The sequence below is a fragment of the Stegodyphus dumicola genome, chromosome 10 (assembly GCF_044657685.1).
Source record: "Stegodyphus dumicola isolate Sdum_Otavi_A_Nest chromosome 10, ASM4465768v1".
NCBI lineage: Eukaryota > Metazoa > Arthropoda > Arachnida > Araneae > Eresidae > Stegodyphus > Stegodyphus dumicola.
This window is the reverse complement of record NC_140777.1, coordinates 84977182-85001943: the sequence shown is the minus strand read 5'-3', so window position 1 is coordinate 85001943 and position 24762 is coordinate 84977182. Positions and strand designations below refer to the sequence as shown.

Below are 24762 nucleotides of genomic sequence, written 5' to 3'. Positions count from 1 at the left end.
TACATTCACTTAGTCAAAATTAAGTAAAATATTCTTTGGAATATTTTGCTTAAAGCTAATTTGCTTCCAGCTCTTTTTAGAATAATTAATGAGAAAGATGCGCATAATTAATAAGAGCACGGAATATAATCTAAAGCTAATTTCAGTGATAAAAATATCACAGATATGAAGATTTTCTCTTTCAGTATAAGAAATAATTCAAAAATCTATTGCTAATATTAGATTAATATACTAGAAAATGTTTAAGTGATAGTTAAAAATATGATTCGGATATTACATGACTTCCTTGGTATAGCGCATTAAATTATACACATTTTTTGCTGCATTTCATTTAAACTTATTTCCTGGAATTTCACTAAAGATATATTTCTCATTCAAATAATTCAGTTCTCACTTCGTGGCAAAGCAAATATGCATTAAAAACTCAAAACATTTTCATTAAAAATTGTAAAGTAAAGAAAAATATAAAATACCAAATACAGTTAAAATTTAAAATTACATTTTTTATGCAAAAACAAGCAATTCGGCCAGCGGGCAAGAAGACATATTTTTCGGTGCACACAAATGAAAATTTACTTTTGGTCCCCCTCGGCAAAAGATATTGAAGGTGTAGAAACTGACTTAATTCATTATTCTACTGAGTTTCAAATGTAAACAAATGACGATTCATTAGGCTTAATTCGCCACTTAAACTTTAAATTGTTGATAATTCTACAACTCTTGCATGCAGATGAACTAAAGGCATAACAACCTTAATCGGAACATAAAATTCACATAATTAAATCACATTTAAAGTAAAAAATGCACAGTTTACTAACATATAAGAATAAAAATATTAAGCTCACCGAGCTAGGCAACAGCGTGGGAATATATATATACATATATATTACCGGCAATGCATGAAACTCCGGCATTCTATAGAATACCTAGGCATATTATAGAATGCCTAATATTTTTAAGCGAAGTACGAAATATGAGAATTATTATATACATTAGCTAGGCATTATATATAACACTAGTCGTTCTGTAGAATGAAAAATGCTCTTTAGGCAAAGAATGAAAAAAAGGTCGTGTTCAAAAAGGACAAATATTATTTTGAAAAAATAATGAAAGACTGCTTTTAAAATTTTATTATTATTCAAAATACGTAAAAAAGTAGTGAGATGATCTTGGTACAGGACAATAACTTTGTTTATTTTCTTTCTGGCTGAGATTGAAAATCAATAAGATCTACCTGACAACGGGAATTCAATTCAGGAAAAAATGGTCATAGATTTCACAATGCGTTTACTTTTGTTTTTAAAAAACATCACAACATAGCGATTCAGCAATCAATAGTCCCCATGATTCTTTCTTAGCAGTCGTTTTGGCCTTTTTCACATCACCTATTAACTTCTGGTAAATAATTTCTGTTCTTCGAAACGATTCGGACATGCATTTTACTCTTTTGCCGGTCTGTCATTTGGCATTCTATAGAATGCCTAGGTAATGTGTGAAATGTTTAATCATTTCAGGCATTGCCGGTCAGCTTTCGGCATTCTATAAAATACCTAGATATTTTTTAATATGTGGGATTTTACACTTTGCCGAGAACATATATATATTATATATGATTGGTGCAGTCGATTGCAAGAAAACGGGAGGTGCACAACTACATGCTATAGCAGTCCCATATACAAAATTTCAACGTTCTACGGCTACTCGTTCTTGAGCTATGCGAAATACATACATACAAGGAAGTAAAAATGAGTGACCTAAAGCTAGTACAAGAAAACTCATTTTTTACTCACATATGCTTCCTTTGTAACCTTGAAATGCTTTTCCAGGGTAATAGTCACCGAATCCGATGGTCGTTAACGTAATAAATGTGAAATATCCAGAACTAAGTAAATCCCAATCTTCGAGAACAGCAAAAATTCCAGCTCCAAGGAGAATGAAGAGGGAAATTAGCAGCAAATTCATGGTAATGGGTATTTGAATCTGTAAAAAAAGGATAAGTTGTTTGTAAATAGACATTTCATTATTAGACTGAGATTTTAGAGTACTGTTTTAGACTACATTCAAGACTACCATATTCATCTGAGTTCAAGAATTTATTAAGGAAGTTCAAAGCTCTGAGTTTCATAAAATGCAACAAACGTTTGCTTTCACAAAACTACGAGATTTAATTAAGAATGCAGAATAAAGATAATACATGTATTTCGCTGCAAACTGCAAATACTAGCTTAATAGATTTTTTTCTGTGGCAAATTTATATATTTTAAATTTTACTTAAAAAGAAAATATAGTAACAAATTAGTCATTTCTATTTTAAATGCAGAGGAGCCTGATATCAATGGAATTTTCTCAATCTATAACCATCTTTTTTAAAAACTAAAAAAAATATGAAAGGTTTAAGATTTTATATTTTGTCCATAGCGGCGTTTTTCAATTTTTTTGTGTATTACCTTTATTTATTAAATAATATGTTCTTCGCACTTAAACCATAAAATACAATTCAACAGCAATATAAAAAATAATTTAAAAAGAACATATCTTTAGAATATCCGATACACAGGCTCGCGCGCTGGAGATAATTTTTTTTCCCTGCAGTGTTGCCATTGCTCGCTTTGAAATCGTTGAGTTTCTTAACCCAAAACTCATAAATGCTTTACAAAATTTGAAGTAGACAATAAAACAAATTCCCAATTTGGGCTTCCAGATGCCCATATTCGGTTGGAAACGTACGTTATTCAAAATTAGAATTATTTATGGCTCTAGGTTTATTTATTTGATGGCTCTAGGTACTGTTGTTTTTTTCACAATGCGAGAAACATACATAAATTTATGCAGACTCTTCATTATTTAGTTCCTTTAAATATAATGCAGGGCTCTAATATTTGGTGGCAGCAGTTTGAAATGTGAAACGCCATTTATAATGAGCCAACGCAAAATGCCAAAACAAAATAAATAGCCTTTCTGGGCAAATTACACTTTTAGGCTAATACTGAATAATAAAAAAAAATAACATGAGTAAATTTAAAAGAGTTATAGATTCGGCTGTTAAAATAAAAGCATCTTCTTTAGTTGCAGGAATGAAAATGGAGACGGAGAAACATGTGCTTAAATGGGAAAAAATTCATTATTTTTGCGAAATACAAATGGAAAATTTACTCATGTTATGCTTAGTCATATTGTTCATTATTAGTTTCTTTAACGTTTGTTATATGACGTGTTCTTTTCTAATACGTTAATTTCAGTTTTAAAATTAACCATAGTTCATGAAAAAAAATATCAATGTTTTAATCTTTTTATGTAAACTGAAAACCATTTTTTAACTTTCGCTAAAATTAATTTACATTAGAATCCAGAAATATAAATTTTACATTGGGTATTACATACAATAAGTTATTCGAAATGTAAAACATATCACACTCGCGAAAAAACTCTTAACACAATTTTTAGTTAAGGAATCTTAGAACACTTCATTTATTAAAGAACAATTTGAATGCATTATCAGGAATAAAAGGCTTTACCGCCATTAAAAGAACAACAGTTCTATTTACAGATTACAATGATGATATTTTTGAAATTTTCCGATTAATTTGTTTTTGGATCTACTTGAATTATCAATTGTTTTTTGCATTTATATGTATAGAAAACACTACGAACATAAGCGCAGGTAAAACATTTATCTATTATAAAAAGAAAGAGCAATATGCTACATAACTATACTATTAACCGCCCAGACGGTAGAGTGGTTAGGGGAGGAAAACCGCTGAGTTGGCTTCCGACACAGGTATAGATATATCCATGCAGAATTGGTTACCAACTCGGCGGGAGTCAACCACTAGATACCAGGCCGCAGCCTTGGGCAGCCCCGGCTGAGCAGACGACATTTATAAAATACAAAAAAAGAGATATACATGTGCATACAAGGAACATGAAGAAGAGTACAATCAAAGTATATGTGTATACATATAAATACCAACTCATATACAGATATATGCACACTTACATACCTAAATATTCCGAAACAAATAAAAGTATACATACTCTCACTCATATTGATATTATCGTGATAGTTAAATTTTACAAGAAGCATGCCATTGAGGTACGCGGAATCCTTAGTATTAATTAGGTACCATAAATAAAAGATATAAACATGTACAGATATATTACAGCATTCAGATACAGTACGAACTTTATGTATTAGAACCTAGGACAGCATAAATACAAAATTTTGTATTGAACATACATATCACATACTCTGTTGCTGACACATTGAAATACAGTGGATGGACAAAAATATGGAAACACCTTGTGAAATGCATGTTTGAAAAGAAAGATTGATTTTAATGAAATATGTAGGTGGCACTGGCGTTTTTGACTACTGACGCCACCTACACAACTTCGTAAATGTGCTAAACAGTTCAGTTGTTGTCGGAGTACTGTTATGTGAGGTTGTCATTGCATTATGTCAGAGTTAACAGACTTCGAACGTGGGCAAATTGTTGGAGCACGTATGGTAGGTGCTTCCGTAAGCAAGGTAGCCGAGGTGTTTAGTGTTTCAAGAGGTACTGTATCGAAGATTTATTCCGCATATTTGAAAAGCGGAGAAACATCATCTGCTAAATCACAGCGCGGACGAAAGTGTGTCCTGAGTGATCGTGACAGACGATCATTAAGGGCAATTGCGACGAAAAATAAGAAGACCACAGCTGCAAAAGTTACTGCTGAAATGAATGTTGTGTTACCGAACCCTGTGAGTACCAAAACAATTAGAAGGGAGCTTCATAAACAGGGAATTGCTGGCCGTGCTGCAATTGAGAAGCCACTCATCAGTGATGCTAATGCCCGTAACAGGAAAAGGTGGTGTTTAAGTCATAAAGCCTGGACTATAGAGCAGTGGAAGCCAGTAATATGGTCTGACGATTCTTCTTTCGCATTGTTTTCCACTTCAGGCCGAGTTTACGTCTGGAGAACGTCATCTCAAGCCTATAATACAGACTGCTTGTTGCCAAGAGTGAAACATGGCTGGGGTTCTGTTATGGTTTGGGCAGCCATATCGTGGTTCTCTCCTAGCCCCATGATAACTGTGTCAGGGCACATGACTGCCAAGACTTATGTGAACATTTTGGCCGATCAAGTTCATCCCATGGTACAAACTTTGTTCCCCGATGGTGATGGTGTCTTCCAAGACGACAAAGCTCCTGTTCCCACAGCTCACATTGTCCAGGACTGGTTTTCTGAGCACGAGGATGAGTTGTCCCATCTTCCCTGGCCACCACAGTCACCAGACCTGAATATTATCGAACCTTTGTCTACATTGGAACGGAAAGTGCGTTCTCGTTATCCACCGCCAACATCGTTATCTGAACTTGCCACCGTTTTGCAGGAAGAATGGTATAATATTCCCTTGGCAAACATACAGGAACTGTATTTATCCATTCCGAGAAGACTGTAAGCTGTTTTGGATGCCAACGGGTTTCCTACACCATATTAAGCAAAGAAACATTTTTTTAAAGGTGTTTCCATATTTTTGTTCAACCCCTGTAGCTTATATAGATTTTCATGACTACTATCTTCCAGCGTCAGAAGAGTAATTGATAGTACAGTAGTCAATTATTGTTTTCAGTTTCCGCCGGGCAACTCTGTTACTTTGTAGATTCTGGAACTAATTTGGGCAGAATCTGGCTCCTGGTTGATTGCGGCTGTTAAGTGCTGTGTGTGGGCAGGAGAACACAAAATGGTCTGGATGATTCACCTCCCCACATTCACAGTTACCATTCTCTCTCAAGCCAAAGCGGCAGAGGTATGAAGGGAAGGGCCCATTAACCAGTGAGGAAACACGTCATGTAATTGCTATTAGTTTGGATTGTTGTCTTGACCTTGGGAATGAGATTGTAAACACGTCTCCCTGTGGAGGCTTGATCCTAACGTTCTTGCCATATTCTTAGGAGCTGATGGAATGTCTGACTCTTTAGGTCCGAGAAGTGGTTAGGGGAGCCTACTGCGGTACCGAAGAGCCAGGGTTCGAATCCAGGAGAAGGCATGGATATTTGTAAGTGTATAGTGTCGTTGCTGCATGGGGGCAATCTAAGAATGCGGCGAGCCAAAAGTCCTCTCGAGAGACTGTGGTAGGGGAAGAGAGGTGGGAGATCCTCGGACCCGTGCCCTGCAAGGTGCTCTTCATGAAAACTGGGGGGGGCACTGAGCGAAGTCGTATTGTCCCCTGTATGGTGCTCAAGGCGCAATGTTGCAATCTTGTTGTCAACGGCAAGTGCAACATTGCTGTCCTTGCCGCGGTGAATTTTGTGACCTTCTGATGTTCCTGTAAGACAACTGAGGTAAGTCACAACAACAGCAACTATACTACTAAACTCTCTTTACAAAAATAATTTCCATTTTGAAATAATTAGGCAAGCCATTAAGTTTGTATTGCAGATTATGATATATTTTACAATCATTAAACTAGTTGTTGTAGCATTTTATTCTTATCACCAATAACCAATTTTAGAAAAGAATCGACACAAATTATTGTAAGCAATACTTTCAGATTATACAAGTATGCTACTCAACGGAAGTGGCTAAACTTAATATCATATCAGAAGAAGCTGCAGGTTATAGTCAAGGAATAATCAAGAGCAGCAAATAGATTTTCCAAAAGCCTGCAACAGGATATTTATATCTGTGATGTAGCCGTTCCTCAATAGACACTAATGCCGGCTAGCTTTAAAAGGATTTATTAACAGAGCACACAGGAACGGTTACAAACAAAAGAAATATACATAAAAATGAAACATATACCAAATGGAACATCAAACAGTTGAATAACAGAGACATAGTAAACAACATCATGGCGGCTGGAGTTCGACTGACGTTTTTTCATATCGCCACGAGATGGCGTTTAAATAAAATAGTTCGGTTATAGTTCATGAGGTGAATAAAATAGTTCAATTACACTTAAATAGGTCTGTTACATCCTCCCCCTCTGACTTCGTAGACGTCTCGGCAAGAAGTCAGGAACTGACCTTTGTCTACTTTGTGCAGCGGGCGGAGAATCAGATGAATGGGCTCCAGTTTGACAAGCAGGAAATTTAGCTTCACCAGCACCTTGTGCAACAGGTGCAGATTCGGGTGGTATTACACGTTTCGGGCGTCCTCTTTTCTTTAAGGGAACCACTGGAGTTACACGAGCTGAGTTTTGAAAATTATTTCGATCTTGATATGGATTCAAGGCTGAAACATGATACTTGCCGAGAATTTTGTCTGGTTCATGAGGATCGGCAATATCATAAGTGGTTGGAGATCTTGTAGTCAGTATCACATAAGAACCATCTCTCTTCGGCATGAATTTAGCAGTTTTCTTCAGTGGACCTTTGCTGATTGGGTGGAGGGTGACCCAAACTTTATCTCCAGGAATGAATTTCGGTGTTTCTCTTTGTTTTCTGTCAGCATAAGGTTTCTGTTTATCTTGATGCAATTCGACTCTTTCTCGTACCTGTTGTACATTTCTTGCAAAACGTTTCAAATATGGAGTAATTTCGCGAACAAAATTATCGTTCTCAATTACGGCTTTTATATCATGCTTTACATCATCTAAGGTTCGTAACTCTCGTGCAAATTGAAGAAAAGAAGCAGAATGTCCAGTTGAATCACATTTGGCTGTATTCAAAGCAAACCTTATTAATGGCAGTTTATCCTTCCATGACTGATGGTCGTTACCAACAAGTATTGCTAAACGTGGTTCCAGATCTCTATTCTTCCTTTCAACTGGGTTAGATTGTGGGTGATAGACAGGAGTAAGACTTTGATCAATGTTCAAGATATAGCATAGTTGTTGCATAACAGCACTAGTAAACTGGGTACCGTTATCACTTATTATTTTCCTGGGTAACCCAAATCGAAGGGCGACTTCCTCCAAAAGAATAGTGGCACATTCTCTGGCCGTGGCTTCCTTTAAAGCAAATAGTTCTGTCCACTTCGTTGCACAGTCCTGCACAATAAAAATCCATTTTTCACCAGACGGTGTTTCAGGAAGGGGACCGAAAAGATCAATTGACAAGGTCTCAAAACGTTGAGCATAGACTGGAGTTTGAAGTAAGCCAGATGGCTTTTGATTAGTGGCTTTATAACGACAGCCTTCGAGACAGCTTTTGACATATTCTGCTATATCCTTTCTCATTCCAACCCAGTAGTATCTTTTTGCTATTCGATAAAATGTTCCTTCAGATCCATAGTGACCGGCCGTTGGCGAATCATGATATTCTTTCAAGATTTCTGCTTTTCTTTTTTGAGGTATAACTAGTTGAGCTTCTTCCTCTTCTGAATCAGGAGAATATCGGTACAAAACTCCTCTGTTCATAACGTAGCCTCTTCCAGTCCAAGTTGCACAGTCTGCTTCTTTCTCTGGACTCTCAAAAGTTTCGATGATCTTCCGAAGATCATCATCTTCTAGCTGTGACTGTCTTAATTCTGCAGGGCTAATAGTAGGGATTTCGACAGAGACAGCACATACTTGACAAGAATCTGTACTTGAGTGTTCACAAATAGGACGAGACAATAGATCAGCAATAAAGTTCAATCGTCCAGGAATGTAATTGATAGTCAGATTGTAGGATTGGATTTGTAAGGCCCATCTTGCGAGCCTACCAGTTGGTGACTTTAAAGACATCAGCCATTTCAATGGTTGGTGGTCAGAGGTGATTGTGATAGACTGGCTTTCAACATATCCTCTAAATTTGTTGAGTGCCCATACTACTGCTAAGGCTTCTTTTTCTATGGTGGAATAGTTTCGTTCTGATGCAGTCAGCAAGCGGCTGGCATATTCTATAGGGTGTTCTTCCTTTTTCTCCCCTTGTAGCAACACTGCTCCAATGGCTACATTGCTAGCATCTGTGCGAATGATAAAAGGCTTCGTTCCATCAGCTTGCTTAAGAATCGGCTGGCTAATTAATTTGGATTTCAGCTTTTGGAAAGCATTTTCTTGTTGTGCTTCCCACTTCCACAGCGCTTTCTTCTTTGTTAAATCCGTTAACGGTTTGGCTATTTGAGAAAAATTTGGAATATATCGACGATACCAGGAACACGTTTGTACGAACGATTGCACTTGCTTAACAGTTTTCGGCGATGGAATGTCTGCAATGGCAGCAGTCTTGTGTGGATCAACAGCTATACCATGCTTAGTAATGTAATGCCCTAAATATTTCACTTTTTCACAACAGAAGTGGCACTTCTCATGATTAGCATTGAGCTTGAATAACGATAGACGTTGGAAAACTTGTTCTAAGTCAGAAAGGTGCTTTTCAAAGCTAGATGACAGCACGATGATATCATCTAAATATGTCAAAGCAAACACATTATTAAGTCCAGAACGGAACCTATCTATCAATCTAGAAAAAGTGGCTGGAACGTTTCTCAATCCGAAGGGCATTCGGGTAAATTTATATGTACCAAAAGGGCAAACAAAAGCAGTCTTATTTTGATCTTCTTCAGCTACTCTCACCTGATGATAACCGGATCTCAAATCAATAGTTGACATATAAGGTGTCAGTTTTGCTTCACTCAACAAATCATCTATACGTGGCAAAGGATAAGTATCTGGAACGGTTTGAGCATTTAGGTTACGATAATCAATGCATAACCGTACTTTTCCATTTGCCTTGGGAATCAGAACCACAGGAGAGGCATAGGGGCTTTCACATTCTTTTATGATACCTAGTTTTAGAAGGGAATCAAGTTCCTTTTTCAACAGTTCTTTCTTACTTGGGCTCATCCGATATGGAGGGACTGAAACAGGGGGGCTGTTTCTTGTGTTAATATGGTGTTCAATGAATGGAGTGGCTTCTCCCCCTACTTTGAAGACAGTGTGATATTTGTTAAGCAAAGCATCAGTTGTAAGCCGTTGGGCTGTAGTTAATTGTTGTCCTTCATTTTCTCGTAGTTGGCAGTTGTTTACAACAACTGGGGCTTCTTCCAGTACTTGGGATTGATGAGGTTTCACGAAGCTATATTTTCTTCGAGGTTCACGAGAAAAGTTCCACCTATTTTCAGCAAGATTTAAAACAATTTTAGCTTTTTGAAGAAAGTCAATTCCTAACAGAGTCGAGTTATTTTTGGCATCAGGCAACACAAGGAGCGGAGTTTTGAACTCTCTGCCTTCGAGAAGAATAATTTGTTCGGTGCGAAGTACCTCTTTTTCAGATACCAAACCATCAGCGAAAGACACCTCTAGTGTTGTCTTTTCAAATACTGCATCTTGTTTCTGCAGAATATGATAGAGGGATTCACTTGCAATTGAGTGACTAGCACCAGTGTCGGCGAAAGCTGTACCGGAAACACCACCAATACTAATTGGAAATACAGCAGTCCGAGTGGAAGATAAACAAGATCGGATTTGGATAGTGCCAAAATTTGATGAATTTGAAGTCTTTGGGAGGTTACAGTCTGAACATTTAGACTTGATAAAACCAGTTTTTCCGCACCCATAGCATGTTAAAGGAGGTCGCTTTTTCTCTGTTTGTTGCTGCCCACGATTTAAAAAGGTTTTATGAGTTCCCTGTACGTCACTTGTTCGATTTTCTACTTTCTGTTTGGATGGATTAGTCGGTTTGTAAGAATAGTTCCGCCTGCCAGGAAGTTCAGTTTTATAGTTCGTATTTTTAACACGTACAGCTTCATAATCATCCAATTTCTGTACTAATTCAGATGAACTCTTTATTTTTCCCCAAGTATCAATAAAATGCTCCTTAACGTCACTACTGACTCTTCTTTTAAGCTGATCCGTCAGGACCAAGTCTTTGAGTGATTCAAAGTCTGTAACATCGAGACTATGAAGCCACTCTTCGAGATAATTGTTTAATTCGTAAGCAAAATCTTTCCATAAGGACCCAGGGTGTTTTTGGTGTGTAGTAAGTTTAATTCGAAATGATTCAGCATTTAATTTGAATCTTTGTAGCAGAATCTTCTTGATGTAAGAATAATCTTCTAATTTGTCTTTTGGTTCTTTGGTCTTTTGGTTCTTTTGTTATTTATGCTTTCTAAACGTCTTTGCGCAAAATAAAGAGAAATGATATTATAATCTGTAAGATAAAAAATCTGATGTGTATACCACATGACTTCCTTGCACGAAATATTAAATTATACGCATTTTTCTTGCATTTCATTTAAACTTATTGGATTGAATTAAATCTACTTCGCCGACAGCGCATAAACCACAAAAGAATAAAGGCATTCTTTAAAATTCCCTCTAGTATTTGTTTACCATAGCGACACTCTGGTTCGACAGACTAGATTCACTTAACAGTATTATATTTCGTTCATATTATAACTCAGAATGCACAAAATTTATATCATTTAAAGAATTATCTAATCGTTGCCACATGTTCTATTCAAATACTATAATAAAGCTAGAACGATGTATAAAAGAAATTAAGCAAACAAAACAAAAAAGAAACAGTTTTTCACAGACGACTGAGTATTTCTCATTCAATTCATTCAGTTCTCACTTCACGAGAAGGCAAAAATACATAAAAACTCAAAATATCTATATTAAAAATTACGAAGTAAATCTTAAACACTTATTTCCTCGAAAAAATTCCAGAAAGATTAAGCATGATTTAATTGGTAATAATAAACGAAGGAGGTTATCTTTGTTGCTGCGAAGCTACGTTTCTCTAGATTGGCAACAAATCCACTAGTCTGCTGTTTCAAATGTAAACAATCAATGGCCGCCATCAAAAAAGGCTTAGCGGCACTTAAACAACTTTAAAATTGTTGATAATACTAAAAATATTCCATACAGATTAACTAAAGGCATAAAAACCTTAACTGGGAGATAAAAACAACATAATTCAAACATTCTTAAAGCAAAAAATGTACAATTTACAAACATATACGAGTAAAGGAACTGAGATCACAGTAACAGAGTGGATATTTATATAAATATATTTATATACGTTTCGTGCGGCCGATTGCAACCAAAATATGAGGTGCACTTCTACATATTATACTAGTCCTATATACAAAATTTCAACGTTTTGAGGCTACTCGTTTTTGAGTTATGCGAGATACGTACGTACGTTCGTACAGACGCCACGAAAAATTCTCTTCAGAATTAATTTTAAAGCAGTTTTATAATGTTTTTTTGGAGGAAACGAATCTTTTATTCTGTCCTTACGTACAGATATCACGAATAAACATCGTTAAATTGCATTCGATAGCGGTCAAAATGGATATTTTCTTTGAAATATGCTGCCTGAAACTTTTCGCGATTACAATACTTCCTTTTTACTTCGTACAAGGAAGTAAAAAGTTGCCACTAGGCGCTCTGGTACGCCCACGTGAGAAATATATTAGCATTGTGATTATCGTTCTGTAAGTTCATTGCAATGGTTAATATTTGAATCTGAAAGGGTAGCTGCTATACAGAAAGTACTTAGTTTCGTTTCAGCTTCAGGCGCTGGATGGTTTTAAAATTGCTCCAGTCAGATTTCAATTTCTATTCGCGAATTTTAATAATATGTTTAATGTAATCTATGGTAAGGGATTAATAAGTAAATCAAAAAAGTCAGTTTATGTGAACCACTTTGATATGAATGTTTATTTGTAACAATAAAACTAGAAAATGCGGAGGAAAAACAATGACAAAGATGATTCTTACTTTTTCAGTTGGCATATATTCCTCTTTTCCGACTTCGTCGTTGGATAATGGAGGAAGCCTGCCTCCCATTTTGACAATCATATCTCTCGAAAATTCGCTGCGACGACGGGCACCTCTGCACCATCGACAGCACAGTCTACTGTACAGGTAACGAAACACAGACGCCATTAGTTCACCAATATTGGCGAGGAAGATCAGCGTCAATGGAATGCCTATCAAGGAGTACAAAATGGTGATGATCTTTCCAAGCTGCGTTTTTGGAGTCACATGACCATAACCTACAGAAAAGAAAATTCAAGGAAATTTAAATCTTACTCAAGCATCGGTTGCTGAAAAGATATCAGATATTTAATGTTTTCACCCCTTCCCTATATCGATGCTATTAAATTTAAGAAACTTCTTAAAAATCATGGAACTTTGAACCGTGACTAACATTACTTATTCTGTGATGAGACAAAGACTGTTGTGCAAATGATATATTATAAGAAATTTGTGCTTACCAATGGTAGTTAGAATGGTTACAGCATACAGAAGTCCACTTCCAAAGGTCCATTCCCTGTCCCAGTTTTCCTCATCCATGGTGCCGTCATAGGAGAAATTGGTTACTACTCCCACAATAAAATTGTCAAAACTCTTGAGCTCTGCATACACCCTGGAATTAAATTCACTGAAGTTTCTGTCCCTCAAGTAATAAAAAAGGGCAGAAAGATACGCTATCGAATCATTCACATCTATGGATCTGATGCGCCTCTCTTTCCTGAGAGTCGTCTCATAATCGTATTCCACCTCAACGAAGATAAAAGCCCCGAAACCGGCATAGAGGACCACTAACAGAAAGAGACCCACGTGGGAAAATAAGAGGCGGAGGACGAGTTTTGCACATGAACGTTGTGATTGTGGTCTGTCTACTTTTTCCTCCCCTGAAGCTTGCATTTTCCTAGAAGGACACATAAACTTCAAAATAATGCAATTTTAGAGTGAAGGAGTTTTGAATACTCAGTACTTAATAATGTGAATTTTATTCAGATCATTTACATCTAAACTCTTTCACAAATAAAAACAAAACTAATTGTAATAAATATACGAAAACGTAATGTTTACAGACATTTTACAACACTTAAGAAAATCTTTTTACTTATATAACAAAACTCAATTTGGATATATTAGCTTCTTGTTTCAGGAACTCTATCTAATCAAAGCTTGGTTTCAACACAACTACGCTTGATTGCAAAGCAGCTTAAGTTTCCTGAATTACTCGCTTTTAAGCTGTGTTGTTTTTGGCATGGGTGATGCATAAGTTTTGTCTTTGACGTACCTAGAATAAAAAGAAAACGAAGGGTGTCTGTGAAGAATAAAAAGAAAACGAAATGTCTAGAGAACAAGACTCTGTGAAATGAAACCATCTCATTATTCATCTCAGTAAGATTATCGCTGCCGATCAACCGGTACAGTGGTTATCGTGCTGAAGGACCCTCTTTCCAAAGAATCTCTAAGAAGGAGAAGAATGAAAGCTTCCATAGACGCAATGTAAACCTGTTTCGCCTCTGCGCCGCTGTACCGAAGAGCCACGGCTATGCAGTGAAACACCAGCGCAGGGTGAAATTTAAACAGCGCAGTTCGAGGAGATAGTAAATTTTTTACTTTGAAATAAACCAAAATGTTTTATTTTCATACATTTCTGGAGTTTTATGAGCAAAAGGATGTCAGTTGGAATTTTGGGGCGAATTATAGAAATCCTGTGCAATTTTTACTTTCATTTTAAAGAGCAAGCCGTGCGAAGACAAAATTTAAATGAAATAAATTTCTTAATTCTTTTCTTCTGTAAACTTAAAAAGGAGGGAAAACACATGCCATACAAAACGTAATAAATTTTTATGGATCCATAGTTAAAATTTTACAGTGAAGTTTTAAAAGCAAAATTTGCAATAACTGACTGAAACAGAAAAAAATATTTAAAGACAATTAAAGGCACCCCTAAATAAATTGAAAACACTGAAATACATTATAGTTATCCGACAACAACTTTAAAAACAAATTACCATGAAAACGTTTAGACAATTACTTGGAATGACCATTGTGAAAACCACGAGCAAAGTTTTCACCCAATAGCCAAAACCATTTCACTTACAGCATTACATTTAAAATGTCTTTAAAGAATTTCACATAGCTAAAACCAATTACCTCTGACTACAACAACAAAGAACGTTTTCGAACAACGTGGTAAAAGATTGCTAACATGGCCGACGGCATGCTGCATTCTTTGATGTTGCTTTGTTGCCTCCTGATGTTATTTCGCACATGCGCAGTGAGGTACGGAGGGTGGATGGCTTTGGAATGGTTTGCCCCTTTAAAGTAAGCTTCAGGGATATACGTAATGTGTCTCTTCGGTCTGACGGAGCCACATTTGCCCCGGGGAACCTTTACTTCTTCTCCTCAGAGATTCTTTGCTCTTTCGAATCTCGACAGTGTCAGTGCGGCATGGCTAACATTCAAACATGCGGGGAAGCCGAAAGTTCTCCGAAAGGGGGAGAAACTTTTAGAAAGAACATGTTGTAAAAGGGAATCTTGATATGTTTCAATTACTGATGGGAGTAAAATGTGAAGATGGATACCAGAAAGCTTCAAGTTTTATTCTATCCCACCTAAAGGAGTTATCGAATAAAAGCGATTGTTATTTTACAGACCTGTCAAGAGATTATACGACTGGGTCGGGAATCCATTCTTTTGCACTTCCTTTTATCCTCAAAGTAATTGGAGGTCATTGGTAATGATTTTAACTAGAATTATGTAAATAGGAATTCAATCAAAAGAAGTTATCTGTGCTTTCACATGTCACATATCTATGCCAATGCTAAAAAACAAAATTTTATATTGTAACTTAGAGTTACCTTTTTGTTATCTCAGTTTCAATTTTGTAGTACTTTTAAGAATTAAGACCATTAATGGACTTAATGTCCCACCAGGAACTCTGTTTTCCAAATACTTACGCCGCTGGCGTTTTCCCAGCTTTAAAGAGTAACCATGTAGGAAAAAAATGGAAGAGAAACTGAGCAGGAAATGTAAAATTACTGTCAGGAATTAAAGAATAATTACATTCCACGAAATCCATCTGATGCCTTTTGGCGTAAAGTTTACCTCAATAAATGTTCAACGTATATTAATTTCAGTTCTTAATACTGAAGATTTTTTTAAAGATTCTTTGAGATCTTAAAAGTTAGTTGTTATGTGAATGTGAATTTTAAAAGTACGTAATTAAAGAATAATTATATTCGACGAAATCCATCTGATGCCTTTTGGCGTAAAGTTTACCTCAATAAATGTTCAACGTATATTAATTTCAGTTCTTAATACTGAAGATTTTTTTAAAGTTTCTTTGAGATCTAAATCTTAAAAGTTAGTTGTTATGTGAATGTGAATTTTAAAAGTAGGTAATTAAAGAATAATTACATTGCACGAAATCCATCTGATGCCTTTTGGCGTAAAGTTTACCTCAATAAATGTTCAACGTATATTGATTTCAGTTCTTAATACTGAAGATTTTTTTAAAGTTTCTTTGAGATCTTAAAAGTTAGTTGTTATGTGAATGTGAATTTTAAAAGTACGTAATTAAAGAATAATTATATTCCACGAAATCCATCTGATGCCTTTTGGCGTAAAGTTTACCTCAATAAATGTTCAACGTATATTAATTTCAGTTCTTAATACTGAAGATTTTTTTAAAGTTTCTTTGAGATCTAAATCTTAAAAGTTAGTTGTTATGTGAATGTGAATTTTAAAAGTAGGTAATTAAAGAATAATTACATTCCACGAAATCCATCTGATGCCTTTTGGCGTAAAGTTTACCTCAATAAATGTTCAACGTATATTAATTTCAGTTCTTAATACTGAAGATTTTTTTAAAGTTTCTTTGAGATCTTAAAAGTTAGTTGTTATGTGAATGTGAATTTTAAAAGTAGGGGAAAAACAGCTTTAGATCGATGCAACTTTTGAATAATTTTGATTTCGAAAGCGATCAACATACGTGCCTTTTCTTCAGTAGCAAATATTTTTGCTCCTGAAACAGATGGACTATAGCTAAACAATAATTATTTTAATGTTAAAGTTATATCGATATGTTTGACAAATCAGAAAATTGTTTGCTTTTCTAACGTAGCGAAAAATGCTTTCGAAATAAAAGCATTCAGTTAACAGCATAAATACAAAACATTACTAGATTTATTTATTTCTCTAATATTGCGAAACGCATTTTCGTAATAATTGCGAAAGACTTTAGCTTAAAAACATCAAAAAGAATACTTTTTATCTTTAGCGATGCAAATTGAATTTAGTGATACACGATGTAAATACGATAAAACATTATTTAATTAAAAATTTTTTAAATGACCTATAATTGCTATGAAATAAGGTTATAGAGGATATTAAATCATTCGTAACGAAACTCTTTTTTATGTTAGAAAAAAGAATAACATTAATAACAAGAAAAATTTTCCGACATTCCTGTAGCTCTACAGTCTTTTTTCAAAATAAATCAGTTGCACATTATTGAAATAAAGAATAATAATGAGATCTTAGAGAAAATATATTACAAGCTAACAAGCAATATTATTCTTATTTAAGGACAAATGTAAAATTAATTATAAATCTTATTTATGTTAATAATTCTAGCATCTATATCAGAATGAAGCTCATATCTGCATTTTGTGAAGACATGAAAAAAGAAAATGTATTATTATATTCATATGAAAAATTCAAGAAATAACTCAATTAAATCAAAGCAAAATGCATTTCTTGGCTCTCTTTATAAAATAATAGAATACCATTTTGTTTTAAATGAAATTTCACGAAAATCTTTCAATTGAAGTAATATTTTTTTAAATGCCTAACAGATTAAAGAATATTGATTGCTTTATAAACAGCATTAAAAATGAAAGAAGATAATATTTTTTAAAAGTGCGCATTTGCAGTTCTTACAGAAATTTTACAAATAATTTGCAGAAGAGTGAATAGATGTTGAATAGTTAACAGATTATTATTAATTTATATGATAATTTTGTGATGTTAAAAATAAAGATAAAAATTAAAGGGGCTTTCAGGAATCAAAAATCAAAACAAAATATGTTCTGAGAAATAAAAAAATTGTAATTAATTTTGGCATAATAAAAGTTACCTTGAATGCATATCATAAAAGTAGCAAAATTTAAATGAAAAAAACGAAATCACCTCATATGCGGTCAGGTCGTAAATTTAGAACCCCTTTTTTCACGGGGAGGCTGAAAAGAAGGCGATAATCTTGCTCGTGGTCTTGAGAAAATGTGGGGGTCGTTTAAACATCTAACTTCTCTACATTCAGTTTTATACAGAGGAAAATACAAATTGAATTCTTCGAATGAATGCAATTTTGTACAATGAAAATGTATTACTTAACGATAAACTGTAAGATAAATAACATCTTTTTTTAAAGCCATAGGTGTAGAAAGACAGGTATTTGTTACACGAATGAATTTGTAGTAAATATTGAGTTTTTCATTTCGAATGCTATGTTCCATGTATGCGAAGTAGCTGAGTGTGTGAGATAATAGTCATAATCGAATGGCTTTCAACCTTTTCACGGCTAAGGACTGTTTCTCAATTGCATTGTGGTCGCTGCTTTTTGGTTAATTTTCTAATGGCATATAAACAATAATTGTTTTTATTTGAGACTTATGAATAAAATAACGCAAACTAGACTGCAGAAAATTCTTAAGAATGAAGTTAAATAATACTGAAAAATACATTATTGATGCACTTTTGTGTTTTATATGTAGTAGTATTAACTACTACTATAATCCTTAAATGGAATCCTTAAATTATATATATCTATGTATAGGTATATATAAATGGAACCAAATATAGAACAAGGTATAAAATATCTTTATTATACACTGGTGTGCAAAAATTAAGGACGAAGTCGAAAAATTAGCATATCAGCTGAACGAAGAGGCAGAGCGGACAGAAAGACCAATCAGGAGATTAAGTAAGGTGATGTACGGTTGCACATGCGCAGATATGCAGGTAGACGTAATGGGGGAGTGTCTGAGTAGTATAAAGCATGTTGTCGGTGTAAGATCAGTATTTCTGGCAAAGAGATTGCACGCCGTATAGCAGTTAAAATCACACCGAGTTGCTGCCTTAGCGAGAAATGGCGAATAATCAATCTGTTAAACGACATCTGGATGCTTTTACCCGAGGTCGAATCATTGGGAAGTTGGAGGAAGGCCGCAGTGTGACAAGTGTGGCTGCAGAGTTCGGAATTCTCACAGCATCGTTTCACGACTTTGGAGACAATTTCAAACTACAGGAACAGCCATCCGGGGGTTTAGTAGTGGTCGTCCACGAGGAACCACACCCGCAGATGACCGGTATATTGCCTTACAGGCCAGAAGAAACAGGCGGCAGACAGCGGGAGCAATCGCTAAACACACGACACAGGTGACTGGACGACCGATATCGCGTTTTACCGTGGCCAGAAGACTGCACGGTGGTGGTCTGTTTGCACGACGCCTGTACGGTGTGTACTTCTAACGCCTGCCCATCGGAGAAGGCGTTCTCTGTGGTGCCGGGAACACCGGAATTGGAGAGACAATGAATGGGAACGAGTACTCTTTACATATGAGAGCAGATTCAGTCTGAGTAGCGATTCTCATCGCATACTAATCTGGAGAGAGCAGGGAAGCCATAATCATCCCTCGAACATCATTGAAAGGGACAGGTATGGAGGTGGCGGTGTTCTCGTTTGGGGAGGCATCATGCTTAGTAGTCGTACAGACCTTCACATCTTCGACGCAGGTTCAGTCAACGGGACCCGTTATTGTAACGAGATTCTTCTTCCATATGTGCGTCATTTTAGAGGCGCTATGGGTCCGCAGTTCCTTTTCATGGACGACAATGCACCATGTCATTGCACAGTAGCTGCGAACAGCTCTTAGAGAGTGAGGATATTGAACGTATGGATTGGCTAGCACGATCTCCGGATCTCAATCCCATCGAGCATGTATGTGATTTTCTAGGCAGACGCTTGGCAGCTCGTGCCTTACCACCAGTAACGATTCCGGAGCTTCAATTGGCGCTGCAAGACGAATGGGCAGCAGTGCCTCAACAACTCATTGACACCCTCATTCTCAGCATGGGCAGACGCTGTGAAACCTGCCTAGCCAGTCAGGGGAGATCATATCTCCTATTAAAGACCGGATGTTTCTTGCTGGACACCCATCACAGCCATCACAGGGATGTTTCGGCCTTCAGTCGCATTGCGCTTCATGCTACTTTTTCAATAAAGCTTCTTTTTTATCCCTCTGATTTCTCTTTTAGTAAGTGTTGCTTACATTATTCATTGTCTTACGTATTGGGGATTTTACGGTATTAAATGTGTTGAATTGGTAAGCTTTTGTACAAAGTTATATTGAAAAAACTGTCTCGTCCTTAATTTTTGCACACCAGTGTACAATGTTCATTACCATACGTATAATTACGTAATATCAATATAAATAGTTAGTTAGGTTTCGTACATATATAATTTATTTTTATATTTTGTATTTTTTGTATTAGATTCAGTATTGTATACGTATCTGAAGTTTAATTTGTTCTCTTTCTGGGTTACGACTTTAAGTGAGAAAGAATTGTTAGGGCCTTCATAGGGATTACATTATATACAATCAGTTAGGATCCGACTTTCCCTTTCTTTTAATCATTATATATATTGAAATACTACTTGATAAGTATACATAAAATATAGCAGTTTTTAAGCTACTTATTTATATATCTATTGTTTGGTCTGGTTTGTTTGATTAAAGCAAAGCATTCGACGGTTATTTGCCTAAGGGTAAGAGTGCCTCGTGGAGAACTTTCTAAGCAAAACTGACTCTTATGCACGTTACACGTGGGGAAAACCTCGAAAACGCCAATAAAGCCATCCCCGTCGATCCGGATTCGAAGTCCGGATCGACCTGCCAGCGTTCAACGATTTTACAGCTCAGCCGCTAGTGAGCCACACACATCCACACATATACGTTAAATAGTATTTACATGTCGTTTATAAAGTATAATTGAGTGCAATTTAATCATAAAGAGTTAGAAAATATTCTACGGAATTACTTCACTTCGTAGACTTTTTGTTAAGCTTCACCATATTTTTTAAAGAGAATCTCAATGCTAGTTCCATTTCCAAGCTGTTTATGTACCTTATTTTTCATGCTTTGAATTATATTTAGAAAATTATTTCACTTGGTTATAGCTGAAAATGCAGTTTTTTTATTGAAGAATTTAAGGGTAAGAAGGGAATTATGCCCTTTTCTAATTATTCTTGAAGCATTTAAATTTTTTAAAAAAAAGCGCACATTAATACGGATCACTGAACTAAAGTGCTCGATACAAGACAGATTAATTTGCTACTAAATTTTTATTTTCGTTGAGTAAAAATGAATTCATCTGCATTCTATAAAAAAGTAAATATTCAAAAAAAAATTTTTTTTTTCTTATTCTCGCAGTCATAATATTTTTCTTAAATATTCAGCTAATTCATATTCAAATATTCCAATCCATTACAATAAGTAATAAATGGATACAGTAAATAAATTGCCCTATTGCATACATTAGAAATACTTATTCTCGTAATAACAGATACGTATGTGTTATTCTCTTCGCAATTTTCAGTATATATATTTATAGTTATAATTAAGAAATCTTTTGAAAGCAGCGTCAAACAGCTGTCAAAATTATATTTTAAGATTATTATTTATAAATGCGCTTATAAGGTTTTTATATTTACGAAAGATACTTCACGTTTACTCAGGCTCACTGCATTCAAGTCGATAGGACCAATTGAATGGAAAGATCGATTTGTTAATTCATTTCCAAGTTTCAAATCGGATGAATGGACTCGCGAATAAAATAGCACATTAAAATACGGTCACTGAACTACAGTGAGCAATGAAAATTTTAACAAAGGTTTCGTACTTTATCTTATGAAAACAAAATATCAGAATCTAATTAAATGTTTCACTTATTAGAAAAATAGAAAATATAAATATTTGTGAATAAAAAGAAATTATCTTTAAAAAAATAAAATTTAAATGAAAAAAATAAAAAAATTACAAAATATTGCAGAAATTACGTAAAATAGCGAATAAACTTATTCGGCACAAGCTCGCTAAATGTAAAACAGATTGTACAGTCAGAAAGCTCGCCTTGTCATAGAAATATACTGTTCATCGGGTTTAAAGGTTATTCAGACTAACGTGCGAAGTTCAGTGAGTAACTTGTATTTTCCTTTGAATGTATAAACTATCCAAAAAAATTGAGCACTTGACAATTATATGCAAATTTAACAGATGGGAGCACTTGACAATTAGATGCAAATTTAACAGATGGATTGAAGGAACCCTACTGCAACGTACCACTTTGTGTAAGCATTTTCGTGGATTTCCTTAAAGTATGTAAATATGAGCCCATTTCCTTAGAAAATTCTCCATGAAATCATGCCTAGCCAACCCTCATATGTTTTGCCATATTCAACACAAAATCATTCTTAAGATGATTAATTAATTAATTTTATATTAGATGATACGAAGCTTTTCCAAAACTAGGATGCTTTCCGTAAACAATTAGTATTAATAAGCGCTGTTCAACTGGAATTGGGTTGGATTATTTGTTTATAGCAGTGCTTTCAGTAGACTTACATGTACCTGTATGTATTGCTCAGGGGGGGGTGGAAGGAAATTCCTGAACGAAAACAATGTAATAATGAAATGTTAATAAAGAAATAAATATAACTTTTCGTATCTTATGTAATTTGTCTCCATTCTGATGCATTATTTATTTCTGATATACTGATACTGAATGAGACCTAAAAACACTTTTTTTTAAATATATCTCCCCTTATGGTCCCTGACACAGTCGTTTACTTTCCCCTTATGTAATTAACGTCAGTCTCCTGCTCTTGACCGCATTTGCCAAGCCACCGAAAAAAACAGATACATTTTTGCTATTATTTATGTAGCTATAAATAAATCATATTTTTTAAAAAGTAAAAAAGAAAATTATTATCAAGTGTACGAATATTAAATGCATTTAATTTAGTGTCAAATAAATCGTTATGATAAAGTATCTATGCATTTTTTTACATTACAGCGCTTTCGAAATATTTTTAAAATGTATCTGAGAAGTAAGAAAGTAGTGTATTCAATAAATAACGGCTAAAATGTCATGAAAAAAAAATGGATAATTTATAAATTTAGAAGTTTCTTTATGTTTTTAAAACGTAAAAGTTTATAACATTAGCATATATTTCAGATTAAGATATTTTAGAACTACTATGAAAACAAATATTAAAAAAATAATAGAATATTATATATGTTGCTAATAAGTAAAAATATATTTATCAGATTTATATGGCTTGTATTTTAGTAAATGAATGGTTCTTAAACCCTTTTACTTAGATTAGAATGTCTTAGAAATGTTCCAAACATAAATATTGAATAAATAGTAAGCTAGTATATCTGATAAAGATGGTTTTCAATCAGGGGAATGAATTAAGATATATTTATCAGTTTTAAATCCTAAATATTTAGATAAATAAGTTATAAATATTTTTTAGGGAATGAATTAAGATATATTTATCAGCTTTAAATCTTAAATATTTAGATAAATAAGTTATAAATATTTTTTAATACTCTGATAAAACTAAGTTAGAAATATTTTGAAATAAATATTTCTAAATATTTCAAATAAAATGCAGCAATAAAAAATTTAGCACCAAATTTACTTCTTTAATATTTGAAAAAATAAAATATAATTATATGTGTTTATACAATATGTGGATACAATTATATGTGTTTGTATTGTTATATTTTATTTTTTATTAATGTGTTTTGCTTGAAATATAACAATCGAATCCAAATAAATTAACTGTATTAATCATTTTAAAATCTTTATATTCTATAAATATATTTCTTAGGATTTGAATTTAAAATGAGAAAAATCAGTATTACTTATATTTGAGCACATTTAAATTAAATTTCACTAATGTACATTTTCAGCACTAAATTTAAATCCAAACTACGCTTTAAAATTATGCTGTTGGTTGAAAAATATATTTCTCACATGCTTAAAAAAAGTAAAAATTGCTACTGTTACAACAGATCTTCAAAGGCAGATTACAGAAGTTACCACAATTGTTACTAGTTCTCAAAATCTGCGTTCTAATCGGTTTTTAATTAGATTCATTTCAATTTTAAGTAAACTATGAATATTATTACAGCCAATATCATACTTGATGATGACTTACGAACTTCTGTCTTCTGTTGTCGCAGAGAACCTAATTATTCAGTTGCTATTGACCGTTATAAGAATGTCAAGGATGAAGACTCACCTTTTGTCGACTTCATCTAAACTGCGTTAACTTTCAAATTCTCATGAGGATATAAACATAGCTTTAGCTTAGAATTCCTTCACAGATAACTGCAAACACGTATCAGTTGCTAAGTGTCAGCAAACAACAACTCGATGCGTTTCGTGACAAGTCCGGAGATAGTATATATACAGTAACCAACAACAACCTGCTGTATGAGAAAAGGCTAATCGATTAAATCTTCTTTTCAGGATTTGCTTTTAAAACACTGAATTTAGTACCTTAAGTTACTAAGACAACAGGGCCACATGGACGAGCAAACGTTGTAAAATATCTTCTAACGTGTTTTCTGGGAATAATGAAATAAGAACGCATACAAACGTCAGAATAAATAATGTAAAATATTTTCCTGAAACGTGAAAGAAATCGTTTGGCAAAATTCGAGATTCATTGTACAGAACCGGACTTTTCTTTGAATTCCTGTTATGCAATTTCGTCATTTATAATTTCTCACTCGTTTTTATCTCTTAACTGGCGATGATTTATTATTGGTGAAAAGAATATTAGTGAAGAATAATTTTAATAACTAAATATTCTTGTGTCGCAAGTTAGATAAATTTGAAAATAAATGATGTCATTCTACAGAATAGACCGAAAGAGAGGAATTTAAACACCACTCGGATCAATCAAAGATCTTAAAATGCAAAGTTTTTAAATACTAGCAAAATTTAAATAG

The 24762-nt window shown here is 34.3% G+C and overlaps 1 protein-coding gene across 2 annotated transcripts in view; it reads right to left on the bottom strand.

Annotated features, from left to right (window-relative positions):
* LOC118186304 (TWiK family of potassium channels protein 7-like) overlaps nucleotides 1–24203 on the bottom strand; it is a 35172-nt gene extending 10969 nt beyond the window's left edge. The window contains exons 1-4 of one of the 2 annotated variants that reach the window (XM_035356388.2): nucleotides 24048–24203; nucleotides 13144–13580; nucleotides 12644–12921; nucleotides 1791–1980 (exon numbers count right to left, since the gene is read on the bottom strand). In XM_035356388.2, coding sequence (XP_035212279.1) covers nucleotides 1791–1980; nucleotides 12644–12921; nucleotides 13144–13576 — 901 coding nt within the window. In that variant the 5' untranslated portion in view covers nucleotides 13577–13580; nucleotides 24048–24203. Of the gene's footprint in view, nucleotides 1–1790; nucleotides 1981–12643; nucleotides 12922–13143; nucleotides 13581–23963 lie in introns of both variants that reach the window. The other variant, XM_085826081.1, reaches the window with a different exon arrangement.
* Nucleotides 24204–24762: the final 559 nt, after the last annotated feature.